Raw genomic sequence first — 19,489 nt, 5'->3', positions numbered from 1 at the left:
CAACATACCAGGAGAATCTAGTTTTTAACAAGTAATAATCATAGTGGCTGAGATGTATGTGCAAATCTAGGCTTGGCAATTACTGTATATAAACTTTAGCAAGGTATTTAATTTTTATGTGTTTCAGAATCCATATCTGTAAATAATAATGTAACGCCTGCCCCATCAATTCACTACAAGGATTTAATTCTACACTCAGCTCTGTCCTCACTCCTCACTCACTTTGTCTTCATTCCCGTCTCCCTTCTAGCATTACAGGAAAATCTTTTTGGTGTCTCTTTCCGGAGTGTAGCAAGAGTTGAAAGTGAATCCTCTCTTCTCATACATTGACACTGGAAGTACATGTTGTTTACAATTTCTACGGAGAGCAATTTGGAAACATCTTTCCCACTACTGGGAATTTACCCTAAAGTTATACCTGTGACATAGAAATGACATACGCACAAGGTGATTCACTGTGGCAGTGGTTGTAAAAACAAAAGTTAGGAAACAACCCAAGTTTCTAACTAAGTAACTCCGGGGCAGCCACACAATGGAATGTGCTGTTAAAAAGAAAGAGGGGGCTTCCCTGGGGCGCAGTGGTTGAGAATCTGCCTGCCGATGCAGGGGACGCGGGTTCGAGCCCTGGTCTGGGAAGATCCCACATGCCACGGAGCAGCTAGGCCCGTGAGCTACAACTACTGAGCCTGTGCGTCTGGAGCCTGTGCTCCACAACAAGAGAGGCCGCGATAGTGAGAGGCCCACGCACCGTGATGAGGAGTGGCCCCCGCTTGCCGCAACTAGAGAAAGCCCTCGCACAGAAATGAAGACCCAACACAGCCAAAAATAAATAAATAAAATTAAAAAAAAAAAAAAAGAAAGAGGGAGTGAGAGAGGGAAAGAGGGAACAAGAAAGTTCTCTATCTATGATATTGAAAGATTTCCAAGGTCTATTGCTCAGTATAAAATAAAAAGTAAGGCAGAACAGTGTCAAAGGTGGGTAAATAAGTATATGTGTTTTTATTTCCATGTACTTGCATAAGGAAAAAACTAGGGATAGAGAGGAAAGAGTGGGGCTGAGGCACAACTTGTGTATAAATACCATTTTATATCATTCTGATTTTTGAACCATTTGAATGTCATTACAACTCAATGCTAAAATTGAAGTAATAGAAAAGAGCAGGTGCTCTAAAGACAATCTGCCTTGATTCAAGTTCCAGCTCTGCCATCTGTTAACTGTGTGTCTTGGGCAGATTGCATAAGCTCTCTGGTCCTCACCTGGTAAATGGAAATAATAAATCATAGTTCCATCTTGGCAGGATTGTGGTAAGAATGTTATGATTTGATACATGTGGAGTATTTAGAATAAGGCATACCAAATAGTAAGCAGTACTACTAGCTGTTGGGATCATAAATTCACAATGTCCAAAACTAAGTTCATTTCCTTTGCTTCACCCTGGTGCATTGAGAGGCATCACCATCTTCTTGGTCATCTTAGGTGAAATGAAGTTACTCTTAACCTTTTTCTTTCACCTTCAATTTGAAGTTTGTCCAAGTCTTAATTCTGCTCTTACTTATTTTCTGGCATTTATCTAAATGCCTCTATCCTTGCTTAGGCCTTATTAGAATACGTACTCTAGTGAAAAGTACTACTTCTCCATCATTACAACAAAATCCATCAATAATATTGTTGCCATCAGATTTCCCATAAGTTGCTTAATAAATATTTTGTTTGGTTGAATTAAATTTTCAAATCTTGATGTGTTTCCACTTTACATGACTTTATTAAAAACGCATCACACTAGGGAATTCCCTGGTGGTCCAGTGGTTAGGACTCAGCGCTTTCACTGCCGAGGGCCCGGGTTCAATCCCTGGTCAGGGAACTAAGATCCCACAAGCCACATGGCGTGGCCAAAAAAAATCACACTGGTGTTTTAAAAGGGGATATTTTTACATATCCTTACATCAGAGAATTTGTTTGAGTTCAGTTAATTGCATGATTTTATGTTATATAAGATTTACCTTGGTAAAACTTTGTTTTCCAAATTATGCAGTATTTAATGTGCTATTGCAGCATCGCATATGGGAGTAATGTCATATATCAGGTGCCTCGTTTCAATTGCCTGGCTAATTTTCAACACTGATGGAAATGGATTTTGTTTATTTTAGTAAAGTGAAATCTGTTAAATTAGGGGAAACTGTCATCCATTATTATTGTTTCTATTATAGTATATTTTTTGGTTTAAAATGTTTGATCTTATGCCCTACCAGCTCCCAGCTGTTCCAGGTCCCAGCCATTTGAGTGGTCCTGGCTGAGACCCTAGACCCTAGGAACAAAGATGTTCTTTCCCATTATACCACGTTTAAATTTCAGAGCCTCAAAACCAAAGAGAAAAGGAAAAAAAATGAAAAAATAAAATGTTTGACCTTAGATATCAATTATTGTCTCAAACGAATTGATATGAGAACTATTATTTCATGGAATTATGTTTAGAGGTAGTAGTTAACAAAGATGTGCGTTTAAGAAAACCCAAATGTAGTAATTGTTTATTTTCCAGTAGAACTAAAGTGGCATGCACATTGTCTCATTTTACTTCTTACATCTGAGAGAAGATCGTGGTTTCCTGTAGACATGTATACTGCTAACAGGGCCAGGCATACAGGCAGTGGTGTAGAGCCAGCACCAGAATCACCTGAAAGGTGTGTTAAAATACAGAGTACTGGGCTCCACCTCTAGTTGGTGATTCAGATCTCAGATAAACCCCAGATGTTCATTGCTACAAGTTTCCAGGTGATGCTCTGATCCAGGGACCACAATTTGAGAACCGTTTATGGAAAAGGAATGTATTTGAGCTGTGCTCTGAGAGCTAATGGTGTGCATCACTTCTCACATCCAAGTTCCAAGACCTCTGTTTGATGCGGCCTTGTTGAGAGTAATGTCTGCCATAGTAATCAGCAAATGCTACAAATCCAGACTCATTCTTTTTACAGAGAGCCAGTTGTTAAACATTTGCCTGCACCCTGCTAAGAGATCTAATCAGCAGCAACAAAAGACCATGTTAGCAGCCCAACAAGTGAATGAATGTAGAATACAGCACACAAGCCTAATTGTTATAGTGCTTGGAGAATAGCATAAAGAGGGATGTGGTAGTAGTGCCATGAATGAATGAATGAATGACAGCCCAAACTTGAAGCCAACATCAGCAGTAGTCCCTCAGACAGGGATAGAGTAACACATTATTTTCTCAATTAAGCTGTTAACTGATTGCCCTTCAAAATGACTTCCTTTTCATCTAGATGGGCAGAAACTTTTTAAAAAATCGTTAATGACAATTGTATGCTTCTTTCTTTAGGTTCAAATTAATGTCATTTTCCAAACCAGATAGTTTCTTTGGAAACATAGTCGACTACTGTTTAAAAATTAAGAAATCAGGTGCACAGGTTACAAAGGTGCAATACTGTACTGTGCCCTCATCAGTTTCAGTATTCAGGGAACCTGCACAACTTCAGGGGACTTTCCCCTGCAGACTGTTAGGTTGGTTGGCTACACAGTCTCTGGGTTATGCAACTTACAAGCTTATGTTAGGAAAAAAAAAAAAAAAGAATTAGTCTCATTGGAAAGACAGACCATTTCCAAGATAAACACTCAGCCATTCTTGACATGCTGTATGAGAAGGCACCACTTTTTATCAGCTTCACAACTTTGAGCAATTTACCTCACCATTACAACCATTTTGCACCCAGACAACCATTCTGTTTTTCACTTTCCGTCCAGTATTCAATAAATTACATGAGATAGTCAACACTTTGTTATAGAATAGGCTTTATGTTAGATGATTTTGGCAAACTGTAAGCCAGTTTAAGTGTTCTGAGCATGCTTAAGGCAGGCTAGGCTAAGCTATTATGTTCAGTAGATTAAGTGTATTAAGTGCATTTCTTTTAAGTGCATTTTTGACTTACCGTATTTTCAATTTACAGTGGGTTAATTGGGACTTAAGCCCATCGTAAGTTCAGGAAGATCTGTAATTTGCTTCAAAATGCAACTTTACTTGATAAATTATTTTATAAAACGTTCTTCTGAAAACTCTTATGCTAATACATAAATACCTTTGATCTCACTTGGCTTCCCATTCCTTCCACTCAAAGAAGTGGGCAGGGAAATTTTTTATTAGCATCCACACTTCACAAATGAAGCATCCTTAGCCCAGAGATATCAAAATGAGGTGGCCAGTTGAATTTGTCTAGTTTTTTATTCCTATTCTATTGCACAGAATATGCCAATAAATACTTGGCAAAAAAGCAGGAGTTCACATAAGCAATGTGAACTATTTATCTTTACTCCACTGAAATACCTTAAGATTTACAATTGAGATAGAAATATAACAATATCATTGTTAATGAGTCCTGAAGACATAAAGACAATCAAAGACAATTTAGAGCCACTCTTCTTTTAAGCCCCAAGTTTTTAAACTCTTTTTCTATAGCAAACCAAGAAACAATTGAGTAACGGCTTTGTTTTCACACATCCATTTGGAAATCCAAGAAAACAAAATCTCAGGTAATAGATGAGTGTAGTAAAACTGAATTACATAATAAAGGTAGTAAATGCAATTTATGTTCCGAGTGGAAAGGCTCACTGTTAAGTGGTTCACTTGCGACTTTTGTGAGTCATGGAGTATATCGTTCCCTAGGGAGTAGTGAAAGAGTGTTTGTCAGGACCCAAAAGGATGTTACACATCGCAGGTGGATAGGTAGGAGATGACCGTGATAGACTGTAAAATCGATGATGGCTTAGTTTTATTCTGCAACAACTGGTGTGTTAATCACTGCTTTTATTTTGAAAGGGTATATAGACAAAGGACTCCTGGGCAACCCCCAGATCTCTGGCTTTAGGAGACAGCATGAAACACCAATTTAGAATACTCTTAGCTCTGCCATATTCTCTTCAGGCCCCATACACACAGTATCATCTTAAAACCAAAGAATCTAAAAATATTAATTTCACAATACTTATCTGTTGAAAACCTGGGCAAGGCCTCACTTAATTCTGAGAAATATAAACCGAATTAAGCTCAGTGGTAACTCTTACCAAGTTCTGGAATCATCAGATTAGACATTGAAAGCTTTTGGGAGGAGAAAAGTGTAGTCAGTCTGAACTTCACTTATAATTGGCAAAAGAGAAGCCAAAAACAGGTTTCAAATCTGTATATCTCACATGCGTTCAATGATTTTTAGTAAATGTACCAACTTGTGCAACCATCATATAATATTTTTTTCCATAGAACTTTATTCCTGGGCTGTTTGGGAGAGGAATCATCTATTAAAGGCTGGCTAGTGGTGAGAACAAACACATGCCATTTGTACAGTACTAGATACTCTTCAGGTTTTTTATTTTAAAAGTGATGAATAATAGTTAAAAGCACATACTCTAGAACCAGACAGCCTGGCTTCAAATCTGTTTAGCCACTGGCTGTGCCATCTTGGGTACCCTAAGTGCCCAAATTTAGAGTTGTGAGTCTTAAATGAGTTGTTAGTGCATGTGAAGTTGACCCATAGTAGGTGCTGTGCAATTCTTTGATCTTATTACTTGCATTTCCCTAGTGAGGAGAAGAAAGCAGAGAAAAAGTAACTGAAGTCACAGTAACTCAGTGTCTCACATCTAACAGGAGCTAGGATAAGCTGAGCAAGACTTACCTCCCAACATTATCTTTCAGGATATCACCACTGAAAATTCCAAATTTTTTAATAAAATGCATCTTTTGGATGTCCTGTCCTAAGTATGCCTGAAGGATCTTGACTATCTATAACTGTAATCCAACCTAGTATTACTAAATAAACTCTATATGTTATTCTTAATACAACTCCCCTATCTTTAATTTACTTAACATACATTTATTGAGCATCTACTATTTACCAGACACTTCTGGATACATTAAGGAAGAAATAAATAAATAATACAGGGCCCCTGATTTGAAGGAGCTTACAATTAGTGGGAGTTAAAGACATGTACTCAGGGAAAAAAAAAAAAAAAAAAAAAGGAAGAAAGAAAGAAAAAAAAGAAAGGAATAAAGGAGTAGGAAGTAAAATGAGTTAATAATGAAACTACCTACCTCCAGCTTCCCAGCTGAAACACTGCTTTAGAGTGTGCAGAACTTTAAAGGTATTAAACCTTTCAGTTACACTGCACCAAACGCCATCATCAACAATGACATGCCTAGATCGATTGCCTAAGACTGATGTGTGACCAAGAACCAGTTCCCTAGTACAAATGAGTCTTTTTCTTTGCAACTGTAAAGGGAAAAGGGGGTCCCCATTATTAATATTTATAAATTAAATAAGGTCATTGTTCACAGAGCATTCATGTAAAACCACTTAAAGAGTTGTATATGATGACAAAGGAAAAAGCAATTGACTACCACCTTCTCTATGTATATCTTTATATTAATGTTTTACTTAAAACTTCTAATAATTTGAATATGTCCCCAAAGAGGTTATTATATTTCTGCCAGTCTTTAGCATTATCTTACAATTAATATTAAAAATAAAGCCTGACTAATTTCTTCTTGAAGAAGATTCTGAAGTAGTATTGGATTATTTATATGATGACAGTGGTGGTGGTGGTAGTGATGATGATGGTGATACTAATATCTAGCGTTTAACTTTGCACTTTCTATAGGCTAGAGGTTTTGTTCTGCATTTTAAAAAATCATTTCATAGGGATAGACCTCAAATTAACCACAGGAGGGGGGAATATTTGTTAGCATTTACTGAAGAGAAGATTGAAGTTTATTAGCAATTAAGTTACTTATCTAAGGTCAAACATTTAATAAATGCAAGAGCAGCATTCAAATCCAGGCTTATCTGATTCTAAAATCTGTATGTTTAACCAGTAGTTGGTATTATTTAAGACCACTAACAGCTGGTATGCAACTTTATTTAGAAAGTATTTTCCTTGTATATTGTTTCCTCTGTTGATTTTAGTGGCATCAAGTGTTGGGATAATTAAATGTGTAAAAGGCAAAAATATTGATTGGCACATCTAACATTTATTTTTTTAAAGATGATATCTGAAACAGGTTATTAAAAATTCCTGCACACGTGGACACTTTTAACTACTTAACACCAGAGAACTTGAGGTGTTTTCACAGCTCTGCAGAATGGTTTATATTGTTGTCAAATCACAAAAACATTTTGTTCCATGTCGGCAAACAATGGAATCAGGTTAGACTCCTGTGGTGAGAACCATGAAGGAATATCTATACATTTTTCTGTTATTTTCCAGGCTTGACGTATTTGCAAATTTAAATATCAGTGCCTGGAAATTTAAGCAATCATCTTGCATAGGGAGTATTAGGTATTCACGATCCTCCTTATAATATGTTCCCATATTTCCCTTTTTGAGCCCTTTTTCCAATCTTTCGGGTCAACATCTCAGTATATTAGTTCTTTCATATTCGCTATTGATCCTATTTTCTTTGTTGCTCCTGTTTCATTTGTCCTGTTTGCATCTTTGCCTGATGTAACACTTGTGTCAGATTGACAGCTACCCTTTAAAACCTTATATAGCACCTACCTGCTAATTGCACCCAACTTCATTTTCAATTGTCGTTTTCCGTTTACCTGTTTCTTAGTCTCTTTGTTTTTGTCCATTTTATGAATTTCCATAAGCCCTCTCAAATTTTTAAGAAGGCGGATGTAATGATTGTTGGACCTATCCCTTTAAAGTTATAGAAGAGAAATTGAAGAACCGTTGTCATCACTAGACTCCCTAGATATGACTATGTTAAGCATTCTATTTAATCCGTTATTCCCACCTCTCCACTGAGCGTAATCATCTTCACAGTAATATCATTTGATGGACATCCTTCTGAAAAATGCAAAGAAAGTGAGAGTATATTATCAATTAACAAATTTCAGAAAGTGCAGTGATCCTGCCAAGTTGGTTCTTCCTGCATTTATATGTATGTTTGATTCTGATAAGTATTGCTGTGTAGTGCTTAAGAGTGCAGAGACCAATGATCCCCTAAGATCAATGTCTAAAAAGGATATTTGGCACGGGTATAAGTTAGTTGTCTTTTGAATACAATTAGGAGTAACAGTATCTGAACAAATGAAACTTTAGTGGCATTTAAAATCAAATGCATAAATTATGCTTTGGAATTTCTACATACTGGGAGAATGTGATTGGGTAATGATAAAATGTGTTCATTTCCACTTCTCCCAATGGGAGGACAAACTTATTTTGTATTTTGTATTACCCAAGAAATAAAAATTGATTGTATCTCCTTGAAAATATCTTTTATTTTAAAATCAACTACTGGCCTTTATCTTTATTAATGTTAAATAGGAGTATCTTTTCCCAAAAAGAGCTTATTGGAGTTTGAATTGTAACTCCTTTTCTTTTTTCTTTTTTTTTTTTAATTAATTAATTTATTTATTTTATTATTTTTGGCTGTGTTAGGTCTTCGTTTCTGTGCGAGGGCTTTCTCTAGTTGCGGCGAGCGGAGGCCACTCTTCATCGCGGTGCGCGGGCCTCTCACTATCGCGGCCTCTCTTGTTGCGGAGCACAGGCTCCAGACGCGCAGGCTCAGTAGCTGTGGCTCACGGGCCCAGTTGCTCCGCGGCATGTGGGATCTTCCCAGACCAGGGCTCGAACCCGTGTCCCCTGCATTGGCAGGCAGATTCTCAACCACTGTGCCACCGGGAAGCCCCAACTCCTTTTCTTTAATAAATATAAAATTGGAGGATCAGTTAAGTTATCTTTTTTTTTTTTTTAATAGCGTGGAGACGATCAATGATGGAAATTTTCACATTGTGGAACTACTCGCCCTAGATCAAAGTCTCTCCCTGTCTGTGGATGGAGGGAGCCCCAAGATCATCACCAACTTGTCAAAGCAGTCCACTTTGAATTTTGACTCCCCACTCTATGTTGGAGGTAAGCTCTTTTCCAAATTCCGTGGATTCCCAAACCCTGTGATTCTCATCACAGACTGATCCTGAAGTTGTTGATGCCTGGTGCCATGGTCATTGATCAGTCATTGAAAGATGGACAGCAAGGATAGAAAAGAAAGAGCACTAAATGGGTGATAAGAGACCATGTTGTAACCCTGGCTCTGGGTCTAACAAAATGCGTGGTTGGAGTGGAGAAGGACATTAATGTTTCTTTTGTGTCTGTCACATACTAGGTGATTTACACATCATATAATCTAATCTTACTATTCTGGTGTACAGGAAAAAGAAAGCTGGTTAGAGGTCAAATACAGACAATGAAGAAGATGGGGAGTCAAGTGTGATGCAAACTGAGGAGCGCATGACCCACCCCAGCACTCTTAAGGAGGCGAACACTACCAGCTTCAGTTAAATGTCGCTATGCTGGAATGCCTCCTCTATCATCTGCGAACTCATGTACAGGATAGGATAATTATTAATGAAATCAAATGAATGAATGAACAAATTAAACATACAAATTGTATTGGAGCAGCAGGAAGTACTTCTCTTTAGCTAAGACCTTATGGTGAATGAACAAGGGAGAAGGTCAGAAAGGTGGATTAGGGCCTGGAATGACAGAGTGAAGACTCGACTTTATTTTTAAGCAGCAAGAAGGCAGATGAGTAAATAGATGAGGGACAGAGTCTGAGCAAACTTCTGAAGGAGCTTAGAGGAGAAGACCTGTGATGGAGAGAGCTTGTACTTTTACCTCTATCTGGAGGAGTAAATATATACTGGAGACAGAATTTCAAATTTCAGGCAAAGGACCAAGAAAGCATACGATTTTGAATTGAGTTGCACTGAGTTAAATTACATTGAATTGACTGATAAAATTAACTCATTTTACAGATAAATAAGCTAAAGTTTCTGAACAGGTCAATGTAACCAGTTTCTTCACCATGACAGGTATTTTCATGAACTTCACATCATTATTTCCCCAGTAATGACCTTGGGATGCTACATAAGCTTCTTAACCCCTCAAAGCCTTCCCTAAAAGCATTTTGGGAAATTTCCTGAAATTCTAGAGCACTTCTGTTTTTAATAATTTCAGCAGTAGAAAATCTGAACACTTTGATAGACTTCTGATTTTTTTTTGAAGCAGTTAAAAAGTCTTTGGTTCATTTCTGTAAATATTTATTGAGCACCTCCCATAAGCTGAGAACGAAATTAATAGGTGCATGAAGAATACAAAGCTGAAAAAGAAATATCCCTTCTGTGCCAGGGGAGTGGGGAAGGCAGTCACATCTTCATGAAGCCATAATACATTTGTAATAAAAGTAGCTCATATTAAGTCCGTGCAGCAAGTTGACTGATCTATTTGCTTCATGGGAATCACTCTGTGGGATCCATTAACAGGCAAAAGCCGTCCATTCTTGCCTGCATTACCATGAACGGCAGTTGCTTTGGGATGGGTGAAGCAAATCACAGATGTTACCTGTGGTTGGAGAGAAAAGAAATTATATTTACTAAGCACATGCTGTGTGCTCAATGCAATGCTGCTTTTACAGTCTTAACCCTCAGAGACTTTAGGAAGTAGGTATGATTTTTTGTTTTATAATCCCTAAGGGACTTCATGGAATATGTCCAAGTTGATAGAGACCTCGTTTGAGTTCAGGTCTGTCTAACCCCAAAGCCACCTGCATTGCCACTCACCTTCTTAACAAGGAGCAGAAAAGGAAACAGTCTAAGTTCTGTGGCCTTTCATTGATTTCTGGACTTGCCCTTCACTTGATTTTATTATGCTTTCATTAGAAATCATTTCATTAAATCTTTTAAGACCCCTTTAGAATGTGGTGAAAATAATAAGTACAGAATGGGAGTGCTTGGACCAGAACATTTTTCCAAAAAGGGGGAAAAAATGTTTTAAATTAGTACTGAGAAGTGCTAATCCTTCTAAGGGTAGAGGGCCTGGAAGAATCCAGATGGTGCCTCTTTCCACTTCCAACCAGCCTCCCTGCCAGAGAACACACTAGGCTCATTTCCTTCCCACTCAGAGGACAGTCTCAAGGGTAATTCGGATTTTAAAAATACAATGCAGTCCTAAGACTGCAGCCCTGAATTCTTTATGGTAAAGGCAGGAGAACCTGAAATAGCAAAGGAGAGCAAGGTAAACAAGCTCTCCTTTTTCTCAAAGTCTGCAAACAGGAACACTCCCCAAGAAAGATGGCCCAAAGGTGATGCATTCCATGCCTTAGGCCCTTGCAGGAGTATTTTCTAGCAAAACAGGGAGGCAGGTTTCCCTACCTTTGGGTTTTCAACTATCCATGATATAGGCTTTACTTAATACAGAGCAATGTAATCTTTTATGTTTTTCTGTATAATAGTCCAACCAGAACATACATTACTTAAAGGGATTTTTTTTTTTTTTAAAAAGTAAAGACCTGCACATAGAGACCCCTCCGTGCATCACAAATCTTCTCCTAATGCCCCCATTGGACAGAAGACATCAGTGTTGACAGTTGGTCCGTTTATTGCCATTTTGAAATACGTAGAGCTTGTTAAGGCTAAAAACTGTCTACTAAGTTACCTATTGTTTGATAGACTGAATTCCAGCTGTGGTCCATGGCATAGAGGAAAGGCTAAAGGAGAAAAAACATGGATCTGCTTCTGTTTTTCAGTTAAGACTTAGTTCCCTGGTCAGAAGTCTACCAAGCACCTGAAAAGGTTGAGTTAAGACAGTTCTTGACCTTATGATATCCTACTGAAAGTAACTATATGTGTGATGAATCAACATTTTCATTTACAAATTACTACAATCAAAGCTAGACCTTTATCATTGTTACTTTGGGAATAGAAGGAACACATTTACTAATTGCTTCTCCCTGCTGTGGAACTTCATGCGTCTGTAGTTAGTCTTGACATGTGCACATGTGTGTGTTGTGTGACTAATTGAAAATAGTCTTGGAAGAAGTTCTTTTTTAACCTCTGAAGAAAGGACCATAAATGTGTGGACATTAAAAGTCCACATGTTTTGGATGGATGGATGGATATGACTACGTGAGAAGAACTTACCCCCAAACAAGGAACTCCCAGTCACTAGTCCTCTCCTGGAAATGGAACATTCCATCCTTTTGACCCCACTCTACAGAGCAACCCAGTTCCCAAGGCCAGACACACACAGACTAAAAACGTGAACTCATGACTTTCAAATCCTAGACACTAATTCAGTACCTGTCAAAATGTGACCAGGACCACCTGCATCAGAGTCACCTGATTTGCATGTTCACATTGCGATTTCTATGCCCACACCTTCATTCTGGGTTAGCATCTCAGGTGAGGAGAGATGGGGGCCTGGGAAGCTGCCTTCTCAACAGCGCCCCTATGGTGGCTCTTATGTACGATGGGCTTGGAAACAACTGGTCTGGTCCATCCGCTCATGTTACAGATGAGAAAACTAAGCCCCAGAGAGGGGAGATGACTGGCCCAAGTGCACACAGGCCAAAAATACAGACTTTGACCTCTAGCCTAGTGGTTTTGTATAAGCGGCTATCTGACTTTGGTGCCTGCTCGACCTCGAATGGAGCTCCTTCAAATGGGAAAGGATATGCTGCCACATGGCAGCGCCCAGACAGTAGAGTACTGTGGTTCGTGGTCTTTATCACCGACAAACCCTCTAGAGAGTGAGAGCCCTGGGCTTTTCCAGCCTCGACCCTCCAACCAGTAGCTCAGAGTCTAGTTGCAGGGATGGTGTGAGTGCTGGGGGGAAGGTCAGCTGCTCTAAAAGCCTCGGCTCCCTCCCCTCCCCCACAGCGACCTGGATGGTTGCCTCACGTAGGATCCCATCCAGGAACTATCTCAGGGTCTGGCTTAGGCCATGGAACGATTCCTCAGTTTTGCCAGGTAAGGGTTACCAGATGACCGTCACTGGTGGAATATATATGTGTGTGTGTGTGTGTGTGTGTATATATATATATATATATGTGTGTGTATATATATATACACACACACACACACACATATATATGTATATATATATACACAGAGATTGCAAATTCTGGTTTTGGAGGAATTTCTTTTATAGTCTTGATTTCTTGGAATAGGAAGGTTTCACTCTCAATTAGCAAGGGGTAAAAAAAGGATGTGAATGAGGTGCTGTCCTGATTGGAAGCAGGGTGAGTTTTTCAGACACTGACATCCACGACTGAGCTTGGGACATTGCCAGTGGTGAGCTGGACCAGCTGCCAGCTTAGAACTTGGCAGGGCTGGGGTGAATGGTCCCCGTGAACCCCAGCTCTCACCCTCTGAAAGTCAGGGGACTGAACCATGACCTGAGATTGGGGAAGTTTGTGTCATCGGCTTAATTCTAACCCAGCCTTACTGGAGACACTGAGCATGTCGCCGAGCTCTCTGGGCCCTGGGCCCTTCGTCTTTAAGGGGCAGGATTGGTCAGGGAATCAGTCTGGCTCTAGGCTTCTGGGCTGTGTGTCCAGGTTAGGGGGTGGGTGTGGAGGTAGAAGGGAGCGTGAATCCCTCCCCCGTTCCCAACCTTGCTTTTAAGTACAGTGGCCCTGATTTTAGGTTTTATAGATTCATGCCTCCATATAAGGGTTTTTCATTAAACAAACAACAAAAACAAAGCAGATGTTAGAAACTAAAGCTTGACCGCCAGTGAACTAGGTTCTTTATTCTACTTGTGCCCTGGGGCATCTTCCAAAAAAACAGAAACAAAGAAAACACACACCCCTTCTCCCTCCCCCACTCCACCCACATAATCTGATCAAATCCGTCTGGGCTGAGGGCCCAAGCATCAGTATCTCTCAAAGACCCAGTGTGATTCTGATACGCAGCCAGGTTGAGAAGCGCAGGACGGGATGCTTGAGCTGCCTGGTCCTCCTAAAGAAGAGTCACACAGACTTCTGCCCCGCTGGAAGAGCTAAGAGGGTCCGGGTGGCCACTGGCTGGGGAGCCGCCGAGGAGCGTGACCTCTGACTTGGTGTTCCCCCGCAGGCATGCCCGGGAAGAACAACGTGGCCGCAGCTCTGCGCCAGGCCCCCGGGCAGAACGGCACCAGCTTCCACGGATGCATCCGGAACCTTTACATCAACAGCGAGCTGCAGGACTTCCGGAAGGTGCCCATGCAGACCGGCATCCTGCCCGGCTGTGAGCCGTGCCACAAGAAGGTGTGTGCCCACGGCACGTGCCAGCCCAGCAGCCAGTCCGGCTTCACCTGCGAGTGCGAGGAAGGATGGACGGGGCCCCTCTGTGACCAGAGGACCAATGACCCCTGTCTTGGAAATAAGTGAGTTTGGGCTGCTTGGTAGTTAAACCCACACACACTCCAACCCTCAAAGCAAAACCCCAGAGAGGAAAGAAGGAAAGGGGGTGGGGGGGGTGGGGAGGGGAGAGAAAGAAGTCAGTTCATTAGCATTGTCTCCCTTATATTCCATCCATCATCCTCCCTCCGTTCTTATCCTCTCCGTCTGACCCATTTCCATCCCTGTGGTCCTCCACCGTAGATGCGTCCATGGCACCTGCCTGCCCATCAACGCGTTCTCCTACAGCTGCAAGTGCCTGGAGGGCCATGGGGGCGTCCTCTGTGATGAAGAGGAGGATCTGTTTAACCCCTGCCAGGCGATCAAGTGTAAGCATGGGAAATGCAGGCTCTCAGGACTGGGACAGCCCTACTGTGAATGCAGCAGTGGATACACTGGGGACAGCTGTGATCGAGGTAAGCCAACCCAGCTGGGCACCTACCTCTATCTTGGCAAAGCAAGAGGGGCCCCCATCTTTGAACAGAGAGAGAGAGAAAGGAAGACACACAGAGGGGAGTGATCTGAGGAATGCCAGATCTTGGTACTGTTTGTAGTTGCTGCCGTTGATTTACTTAACAGTGTTAGGAAGGCACAGATGTGAAATGTCCTAAACCTCCATTGCAAGATATTATACACCCTTCACAAGTCTTCTCACACTTGATTTGCTATGAAATACTACTTTCCCCTTATGCAGGAGCACATTTACTTTCCTTCTTTCTTACCTTTACCTGCTGTTCTCATCTGTATAGATTACTGATTCATCTTCTGGCACAGAGAAGAGGGTACTAATAATTCTGCTCTAGTTTTAGGACAAAATCGCCTTTGACCTTAGAATCAACCGATGTATCACAGTAAATTATGCAGGTGAGAGGGAAGGAAACAGGCTGACATTTCAGCCCACCTATTTCCTTCTCCTGTGTCTGCGTGATCAGAACGTGCTTTGCCTCCAGCTGGCAGGGATTTTGTTGTGTGTATCGGAGGGATGAGACGAGAGGAGCGTGCCCATGGAGGCTTTTAGCAGATGTCTCTTTTTGAACTAGTTCATACTTGGGTAATTTATGAAGTTAGTGGAATGTTACTTGTATTAAGTAACAGATTGAATGATATTAAACTCCAGGTCTAATAAATTAAATTGCGTACTCTCTGAAACGGCGCCCTCGGTAAACAAAACCAGCTGTTAGTAGTGTAAAAACAGAAGATGTATATTTTTGCCGTAAAGGAAAAGATTTAGGAATCCAATTTCCTTGTCAGCCCAAAAGCGTAGTATTTACAGTCCACGTATATCGTATTCACTTTGCTCAAAATAAAGGCCGAAAAGAAGTGTCTTTCAAAGAACTGAAGGCTGTGCCACCAGCCCATAATATGGCATATGAGCATAACACTGAAAACAGCCGTTACGAACAGGAAGCGAAAGCAGTGTCTCCTGAACTGAATTGTAGATTCACGGCCACTTCGCACGACTTACGGCGACTGCCCTTAAACTGCTTGTGCTTTTTGTTCTTTTCTAGAAATCTCTTGTCGAGGGGAACGGATAAGAGATTATTACCAAAAGCAGCAGGGCTATGCCGCTTGCCAAACAACTAAGAAGGTCTCCCGGCTGGAATGCGGAGGGGGGTGTGCAGGCGGGCAGTGCTGCGGACCTCTGAGGAGCAAGCGACGGAAATACGCTTTCGAATGCACTGACGGGTCATCGTTTGTGGACGAGGTTGAGAAGGTGGTGAAGTGTGGCTGCGTCCACTGCGCCTCCTAAACCACGTCCCTGGCAGCTTTGGTCTTTGGAAAATGTTGTATACTTCTTGACCCTGTTGGACTCACGAATGCTTCATAGTGGAAATAATTGAAATATATTGTAAAATACAGAACAGACTTATTTTTATTATGAGAATGAAGACTTTTTTTCTGCATTTAGAAAAAAAAAAGAAATGCTTGAACTAAAGCTTCCCCAACACTGGAGAAGTATAAAGAATGATACACCTGAAGGCATTAGAACAACGATGGAAACCATGGTTAACTTGGATTCATCTTCGTAACTTGCTGGAGACCAGCAGGAGCACATACCCAGTGGAGAGACGAGGTTCTCCCTGCTGATGTGAAGTTGCCCAGAGCATAATCCCCTGTGCCCTGGTTTGCATCTACGCAGTTCATGAGGACAGACCAAGCACATGTGTGTGAGTGAGGGTGCAAGGCAGATGAATGGAACTCCAGCATTCACAGCCAGAATGAATGGGTGAGAAATATTTTGTGCAAAATATAAAGTATCCTGAAGACCTGGGTTCCATTCATCAGAGGAGACGAGAGTGCTAAAATAAATTTTATCTTCTTTTTAAACGTCAGCATGTTAGCAGGAGAAGCACACAAAAGTGTTTATCTACCGTTTTCCAGTATTAATTTTTTGTAATATAAATGACAAAGGAGATGATAAAGAACCAATAGATTATTGATAAATAAATTAGTAATAATATGAATTTTTGTTTCTATGAGTTCTAAACAGCCCTATACAGTATTCGGTTTCAATGAGAAATATTTATTGTATCAAAGTACGTTGTACTTAACATTCTAGGCCATCCTTTTGCTGTTCCTCAATGCTTTAATATATATTAATTTATAATTGTCCTGATATTTTTGTACATTTTTCAAACTTAAAAATCAGGATTCTTTTGTGTTTTTTTTGGCAATAGTACTAACATAGGGTGTTATCTTGGGATAAATATGTGTTGATCTGTTTGTTTACCTTGACATCTGACCACTGGTGTCACTGACCTACTGGCCTCATTCAGGACACCTGCAGAGGGTATGTAAAGTCTATGCCTGAGACGGTCATTGTACAGGAAGAAGCGCCCCCCCCCCCCCCCCGCAGCGTGTCCTCACAGAACAGAAATGGTGTGTAGCAATCGACACTAGAAAAGTAGATCTTTTACAAGTTAATTATTTCCTCGACTTTTTTTGCCCTTTTACCGGGGGTGGGGCGGGGAGAGAAAAGGCTGTAATGTCAAGAGCTGTGATTTTTTTTTTTCCCAAACAATAAAGCTCCTTGATTACCTTAATGTTCCCACGTTAACATGTTTGCTGCTAAATTACAATGTAGAATTGATAAGGATTTATAGTGGACCGTGCTCTTCCCTCATTAAAATCCCAGGGTACCCTGTAAAGATGCAGATGTTTCTTTCCAAAAACATTTTTACAAAGAAAACTAGACGTACGTGTATAATTCAGTGTGCTTTGTCTTTCTCCAGACTAATATCAGTTACACTACTGATGTTTGTAAATTAAACAGATATTTACTTCATTAACAGCTTGTTGGTTTTCTTAGAAACTGCACAGTATTTAGAGTCTCCTCCTTAAGAATTTCTTAATCAAGGTGATACCAAAAGAACAGGGAGGGAAACCTATACCTTTTTGTTGCCAGAAATTGGTTTGAGATCAGCATACTGTCACATCTGGGTACTTTGGGATGGCCACATGAAAGAGATGGAGAAAAGAACACATTCTTGGCTAAGAAAAACAGTGCATATTCAATTAATTTTTTCCCCCAAAATATTATAAGATGAAATCTAACTCAACCAAAATGGTATTTTCCTTTTTGCTGTTCTTTTCCTCTCAGTTAGATCCAGATGGAAAATAACACAAGAAAAAGAGAACTTTTCTCCAAAGGTGCTGTCAGGCAAGGGTTGGTAATAGCTAGATATACCATCCAGAACAGGAAAATAACACTGACTGGGTGGGATATTAATCCTCACCCACCAGCTAAGAGTTCTGCATTTCCCTGTAAGAAAATCACGTGTGCGTGAACTCACGTGGACACGCATGTGCACACACACACACTGCTGTTTCACAGACACAAATGTCCAATCATTTATTCACTCTTGTTTAAAATGTCTACATTTTAATTATATAAATATTATGCAGTCATTGTAAACCATTTATTCCTGTTGGTTGCTTCTTTTCTTCAAGGGTTTACGTTATCTTAATAGTCATTGTTTTCTGAGGGCTTATTATATGGCAGGTGCTATGCCGTGGGCTTTATATGAAATATTCATCTCCCACTACAAGCCTGTGGGATTTTTATGCTGCTTGTTTTCCACAGGCATAAACAGCTCGAAAACAGAGGAGCTGAATTCCAGCTCAGGCCCTTCAGATCACGTGGTCTATGTTCAAGAGGTAAAGGCAGAAGCTCAGTAATTACTACCCTCTACTAAGGGACTTTTAAGCCTTGGCACTCATTTCCACAGCACAATTATTCTCTACTGATCATGTCAATTTAAGTAATCTACATTAGAGACTTTATTTTGTTTTTGTTTTTTAAGGGAAAAAAAGGGAAATATTAGTAGTTTACAGAACGTTATTCTTTCTCCTTCCTGCTTATAAAGACACAAAATAGAATTATGTTTGCCTGGAATTTGGGCTGATTTAGCAAGTTTCCTAGGGGATTATTTGCTTCATGATCAGACTACTTTCTGCGAGAGTCCTTCTTTGAGAAAATTCAATAGGCAAATAATTACTAGTAAATGAGACAAGGACATTATTCATGTTACAAAAGGCTGCCTACTTACAAAGCCTTGACCATAGGATTTCTTTAATGGGAAACTATTTTGGAGTATTTCCAACAGATTCAATATATTAAAACAAAAAGCATTTTGCATATCTCAGAGTCAAGACTACTTCACAGAGTAATGTACATTTTTAATCTGAAAAGATAAAGTAATTAAACATCCCTAATGTGTTTACTTTAAAGTCTCACATGAGTGAGGCGGTACCGTCAAGGACATGCCATGGAGATTTGACATGTGTTCAATTTAAGATGTGTTCACTGAATAATAGCTCTCTCAATCTTCAGAATTTGTGTTCACCACAGATTTCCTGAAATTATTTCTAAGCACTAATAAACTAACCCTGGGTTTAGAATTGCTCTGAGCATTTTCTTTTTGGATGGCTTGCTTTGTCAGCAGCAATTCTTTCTGGAGAAATGATTGAAAGACTGTGGAAATCGATTCAGGGCTTAAACATCCTGAGTGTCATGGTGTCATCTGCCTCACAGAGTGACCATTATTTCAAAAGTCATGTTTGTAAAAGTATATAAGCTATATAAGTATATGAAGCTTTATATAAAGTATATAAAGCTATATAAAATACATAAGCTATTTTCATTCTTAATCCTCTCTTGGGTACTCAAAAGTGACTTAACAAATTTTTATTTCCTATCTCCTGTTACGTGCAAGGAGCTATGCTAAACTTCAGGTATATAGTTTCAAGCGAAACAGATATTGCTTCTG

General features: G+C 40.0%; 1 protein-coding gene across 2 annotated transcripts in view; it reads left to right on the top strand.

Annotated features, from left to right (window-relative positions):
• SLIT2 (slit guidance ligand 2) overlaps positions 1-17,509 on the top strand; it is a 380,353-nt gene extending 362,844 nt beyond the window's left edge. For both annotated transcript variants that reach the window (XM_068543162.1, XM_068543161.1), the window contains 4 exons: positions 8,760-8,914; positions 13,915-14,206; positions 14,424-14,635; positions 15,728-17,509. In XM_068543162.1, the coding sequence (XP_068399263.1) occupies positions 8,760-8,914; positions 13,915-14,206; positions 14,424-14,635; positions 15,728-15,969 (901 nt within the window). In that variant the 3' untranslated portion in view covers positions 15,970-17,509. The remainder of the gene's footprint in view (positions 1-8,759; positions 8,915-13,914; positions 14,207-14,423; positions 14,636-15,727) is intronic.
• The last annotated feature ends 1,980 nt before the right edge of the window (positions 17,510-19,489 follow it).

The sequence above is a fragment of the Eschrichtius robustus genome, chromosome 4, assembly GCF_028021215.1.
Source record: "Eschrichtius robustus isolate mEscRob2 chromosome 4, mEscRob2.pri, whole genome shotgun sequence".
Classification (NCBI taxonomy): Eukaryota; Metazoa; Chordata; class Mammalia; order Artiodactyla; family Eschrichtiidae; genus Eschrichtius; species Eschrichtius robustus.
The sequence above is the reverse complement of the archived record's forward strand: the minus strand, read 5'-3'. Positions and strand labels throughout refer to the sequence as shown.